Source organism: Haemaphysalis longicornis, unplaced genomic scaffold (assembly GCF_048455015.1).
Source record: "Haemaphysalis longicornis isolate Haplotype H1 unplaced genomic scaffold, Haemaphysalis longicornis Haplotype H1 scaffold_7, whole genome shotgun sequence".
Lineage (NCBI taxonomy): Eukaryota > Metazoa > Arthropoda > Arachnida > Ixodida > Ixodidae > Haemaphysalis > Haemaphysalis longicornis.
Window position 1 is genome coordinate 18,041,422 of NW_027526422.1, and position 5,636 is coordinate 18,047,057.

The 5,636-nt window shown below is 49.8% G+C and overlaps 1 protein-coding gene across 1 annotated transcript; it reads right to left on the reverse strand.

Annotated features, from left to right (window-relative positions):
* Positions 1–428: 428 nt before the first annotated feature.
* On the reverse strand, positions 429–3,737 carry LOC144145130 (uncharacterized). The gene is made up of 6 exons (XM_077676637.1): positions 3,636–3,737; positions 3,444–3,534; positions 2,618–2,663; positions 2,425–2,557; positions 2,166–2,364; positions 429–449 (listed from the first exon to the last, which is right to left on the reverse strand). The coding sequence occupies exons 1-6, from the start codon at positions 3,641–3,643 to the stop codon at positions 429–431; spliced, it is 498 nt and encodes a 165-aa protein (XP_077532763.1). The 5' UTR covers positions 3,644–3,737.
* Positions 3,738–5,636: the final 1,899 nt, after the last annotated feature.

The window sequence follows — 5,636 nt, forward strand, 5'->3', positions numbered from 1 at the left end:
TCTGCGGGGCTTATACTTCCACAGTTCCAGTGAAAAACGCTTGAAAAGACCCCCTTTATCAGCAAAAGATTTGCCCGATAACATGAAAGTTCTCACCCTTCGAGCCAAAGTATTCTGCACTATATGGTGAAAACACGGCAAGTTTGCTGAAAGGTCCGCGGATTTCTAAATTACAGTCTTCGTTAATTAATTACGCGAAACTCGGTAATGCGTGGCTAATTACAGCTTCGCATGCTTGTGGATGTGAAGGGGCGTATATTTTGAGCGTCACGAAAATCTTTGGCCTGAACGGGCGTTGTCTAACCATTCTGAAGGCACCAAAAGGCGCAAGAAAGGCGCTAAGCAGCACGATTTGCATCGCCGTTATCAAGAAAATCTTTTGCTGATAAGGGGGGTCTTTTGAAGCGTTCTTTAGCGAAACTTTTCCCTCAAAGGGTGTAGGTATAGCCCTGCAAAAGAGAGTCAGCACGTACACCCTCAAGGGAGTCAAAGTTTACACCTTTTCGCGCAGCCTAATGTTACACCATGGTTACACCTTCGAGTGAAAAGTTTTGCTAAAGAATGCTTGAAAATACCCCCCTTATCAGCAAAAGATTTTCCTGATAACGGCGACGCAAATCGTGCCTCTTGGCGCCTTCGTTGCCCTTTTCGGCGCCGTCGGAATGGTTAGAAAGCGCGCCCGTTGAGGCAAAGACTGCATGCGGGCTGAGTTGAGACGTACGTATTTCGTCCTCATTAGTACACCCGTGGCTAGTAGCGCTAGTTCTGAATCTTTCAGCCTTAGCTTGACCAGGCAAATTACTCATTTGTTTAGTTCCATAGGCATTAGGGAACATTATTAGAGCCATTTAATGGCGGAGTCTGTCCGTGAGAGGGCGTTTCTCTGCGCCAATCACGTGTGGAGGTTAAGATGGCCGGCAGATTTCGTCGTCTTGTCAGAGATTGAGCCCCGCGCATTAGCCGTAAGCCTGATTCAGTACCTTTTCAGCAATTTTTTTTCACTTTTGTTCCTGTCTCTTTCATTTCTTTTACTTGGTATTTTATCGCATTACTGTTTCTTTACTTAATTCAGTAAATGTATTTCTATCGTCGAATAGGACTCCTCTGGTTTGAAGCGAAAATATGGCCGTATGTGAACATTATTTGTTTGCCGCTGTGCTTTCGGTGCCTCTGATTAGTGAACGCTTTGGTGAGTGGAGCAAGGGAGGACAACAATCGTGAATCATTTTATGCATTTTATTGACCACGAAGGAAATATATTCTCTGCCAGGGCACACTTGCTTTCGAGATGAAGGAGCCCGCTGGCCAAGCAAGTAGGCGGGAGACATAACCAAACGTCTTTTGACTCTTGGCAGCGTCAACAGACACTGACGCCGCCATCTTTACGAACACCGGAACGCGCGCACTGTTTATTTCCGGTGAGTTTGAAGTAACGTCCCTCTGGGGGTGAAAACTCAGTCGGGGTTCCCCACAGGCTCACATCCTTCGCACAGGTAATGCACCACTCTGGCAGGGCTGCTAGGCTCCTCTGTGACGATCTGCTTGGGGCGCGTCACTGAGGCGCTTTGCGACAGTTTTTCGCATTGCCACCATGCATAATCGAGCCCTTCACTGCACATTTACGTACAACACTGAATCGCTAACCTTTGAGCACCTACATCTGGTAACACTCTGGTATGGCACGCCATGGTTTATCTGGGCACAAATTGGTGCAGTTAGAGCCACTGAGAAAACTAAACAGTAAGCCGAGTATTACACTCAACTCTACGAGTGACAAGAACGGTCAGACTTCTGTCCGCATGCTACTTTGCCGGCGGCTACGCCGAACTCCCCTGTACAAGTTACACACAACAGTCCGTTTACCTTTTTCGCCGTCCGGGGCCAAATCCTGGGAGGACACGTTGCCTAGAATGAACACTTTCACACCAGCCAGAGGAGAAAGTACTCGAGTAAGAACTTCGCTTCATGAACGGTGCGACGTTCACACGGGGTCAAGGGCTGACCCTAACCGCACTCCTAGCGAATCATTTTTGGAATTATGCTCACTAGGAGTGCGAACTTGTTCGCTCTTTTTTTTTCTCTCCCAACTTTAATGAGCGCCATTATGACAACTAGGATTTGCTAAAATACTGTTCGAAACGAGATACAAGAGACCGACACAGTACTTGATGTCGCTCGAGCCGACAGAGCCAGCGAGCCGCATCGACTGCGTACAAACGACAAAAGCAGTACTCCGGTTTCGAACAGGGTTTAATTCCAAGACAGGCGCAGCGACGCACAGCTCGACTTGAACGGCATCCGTTAAGGCTCCATGACGGCACCGTCCTCCGAGGTGGTAACCAGGACGCATAGATAGGAGGCGATCTGCACCAAGAGGCAAATCACGTTAAAAATGTTACGTTTAGGGAGATCACCATTCCTTACCGATTGCAAACAGGATTTAATGATTTCAAGACAGGTGCAGCCATGTACAGCTCGACTCGAACGGCATTCTGGACGTCTCGATGACGGCCCCGTCCTGCTCGGCGGTGGCCGGTACGCATAGGCAGGAGGCGGTCTGGAACAAAAGGCAAAGCACGTTAGAAATGTTGTAATTTCGAAGGTAATCATGGCTTACCGAATGCGGGGACCATGATTACGCCTGGCAGGAACGGGAAGGGACGCTGAAAGGCAAAGTAACAGACGAACAGCGACAGAACCACTTTTATTACCAGAAAACACCTCTGTACAAAACACGCGTCGTCGAGCTCAGTTGATAGGACAGATGGAGACGTGTACCTGCCTAGCCAGAAGAGTAGTGCATGTTTGCGGGAAGGAGCAAGTGCAATAAGACACGACGCAAGGGTCAGGGAAAGGGGAGGGCGGAGGCGGTGCCGGACGCGAACCTGAAAAGGAACCAAGGACACCAATTCCATCACTCGCCTTTGCCACAACCCCAATTTGGAGCCGCGGACCGCAGAGCTGCGTTCCGTGCTTCAGTGATGCTCGTTGAAGGTGGCGACTGTATTCCGAACGCCGCGCGAACCGAGGACGTGCGAGCGGAAGACATTATCGAAGTGCATATACCTCGGCTACCGCGGCGTTCGGAAAGGAATACCGACTATCACCACAACCTAACGGGGCTTCCGAGCTGAGTCCGACGCTAGAGGCAGTGGCGAAGGGCTCCAACACCGCCACTGCGCCGCTGTCCCGAAAGCTAGAAAGCTACAGCCTAACGCGCACCGCAAAGCTTTGGCGACGGTCGGTATCCCTGCGTCGCGACGGCCCAGGAAACGTCCGGCTCCGAGGCTAATGTGCGCTCGGTTAGGAAAATTCAAATACGCAAACGTTCAGCGTCGCGAAAAAAATGATACGAAAGCCGGTTTCCTGGGCACGCCGCACGTCGCACCGGGCCTCACTCACCACTTGGAAGAGTCGTCGGTGAAGACTGTGAAGCAGCATACCATGGAGGAAGTCCGTGAGGCCCTCGTGGGTATTCGCTTGTCCGAGCGAGCCGGTTGGGAGCGGGGATGGCTCAGGCACAACGAAAAACGACTGAAGGAAACGAAAACGACAACACTTATGGCATTAAAACACCTCTTAGCGCGAACCAAACTTCCCCAATAGACAGTATACCGCGTGGAAAAAAAACTCACCTGTCCATCGCCGCCGTCACCGCGCCGCCAGCTACTCTGCGCCCGATGCGCAACAGGCAGACAAAATGACGTACCCCTTGTTCTAAACCGCGCTTATCCTCGCATTAAAGAGCGCTGCTATTGGTCGGCTACCGCCTACCCTTCCACTCTTTCACATCGATATCGTCTTCCAGAACATTCTGCCAGTTGTAAAACAAGACGAAAAAGTTATCGCATCAAGTCGCAGCCGCGCGGCCACCGGAGCACGCATGACAAGGCATTTTATGCTGCGTCACGGAGCAAGATAACCTTCTTGCTTGGTGGTTCTTCATGTCGGCTAGGGGCTTCGGCTGGCGCGATTGCACGGTCCTATCGATCATGCGGCCGTTACCGGCCGTCTTCCGCGGCTTTTGAAACCGAATAAAAAACGCCACGTCTTGAAGAAATAGTCGACTGCGCGGGAACACAAATGCTACTGCGTACGCGTACGAGTCATTGATTGATTGATTGATTGATTGATTGATTGATTGATTGATTGATTGATTGATTGATTGATTGATTGATTGATTGATTGATTGATTGATTGATTGATTGTAAGGTTCAACGCGCCGACAAAATGAAGGCGATGAGGCGCGCCATATAGTGGAGGGCTCCGGATTGATTTTGACCACCTGGGGATCTTTAACATGCGCCGAAATCTCGTATATAGACGGGCGGTTTGGCTCTTCGTATCCACTAGAAAAGCGGCCGCCGCGGCCGGGACTCGAACCCGCGTTCCCGTTCTCAGCAGCACAACGCCTTAGCCACTGAGCCATCGCGGCGGGTGCGTATACGAGTCGTGGCTGTAAGAAAATTAGTGCCCTTTCCACTCTGTGAAGAAAAATGACCTGCGAAGCTGAGCGCAGTCCACGGAGTGCATGAAAGGAAACACGTTTGTTCGTAAATAGCGATTGAGCATACTTCCTAGCCAATTAGCTGAATGAATCTTGGAAGGACCCTAACCCACGAAGTAATATATTCGGGAAAACATAATCGATCCATCTTTTCTAAAAGTATGCCATGTTCCACGCAATTGTAAGCTTCGGCCACATCCAATGTCACAAGCGCTGCGGCCTCTTTGGAACGACGAGCCAGATGAAGGCGTCTCTCTAGGTCTATGTGCGCCGACCATATCGAGCAGCCTGGCCTGAAGCCCACCTGTCGAGGACTCAAAATGCTAGCACTATTTAAAAACTTTTCGACTCTGGCAAATAAAACCCTCTCAACAATTTTTACAACATTAGACGTTAAGCTTGTCGGCCTAATTTTATCCAATGAAAGACCTAACCCAGGTTTTTTAGGCAAGGGAACAACTTTCGACAGACGCCAATCGAGAGGCACCCAGGAAGCGCGCAGGGAATGGTTCACAATATGCAGGAGGTCTTCAGGCGACTCCGTAAACATCATCTTTATCATTGGGAAAGTAATACCATCTGGGCCTGGTGCTGCATCGGGTACACGCTGTAACACGTCGTATAACTCTCCCTTCGTAACCTCTTCAAAGTTAAGAGAAGCCGGGCCCAGAACAGGGGAGCCAGCGGCGGTGGGGCCAGTACCGGGTAGCGGGAAGTGAAACGAGCCTGCAGCATATATACAGCCAACTGATCAAGAAGAATTTTTAAGGCTGTTGGCGTGTGTATGAAGGAATCAAGGTTTGGTGAGCTGTGGCCGTTTTTTCTAATCCGCAAGAACGAGAAGAGCGCACACCTATTACAAGTTTTCGAAAGGAAAGAGGAGCGACTTGTGTTATATATCTCTTTTGCCCGTGCAACAGTACGTTTAAACACAGCGCGAAAATACTTAAAATTGCTCCAATTTTCGGGACACTGGTTATACTGTAATTTTTTCCGCGCTGCTTTTCTTCGACGGTTATCCCTCGTACATTTCTCATTCGACCAAGGACTGCTTGGCTTCCCTTTAACCGAAGAAATCGTAAATTTAGCTCGAGTGGCCGAATCCTGAATTACTGATACAAGCTCCTTG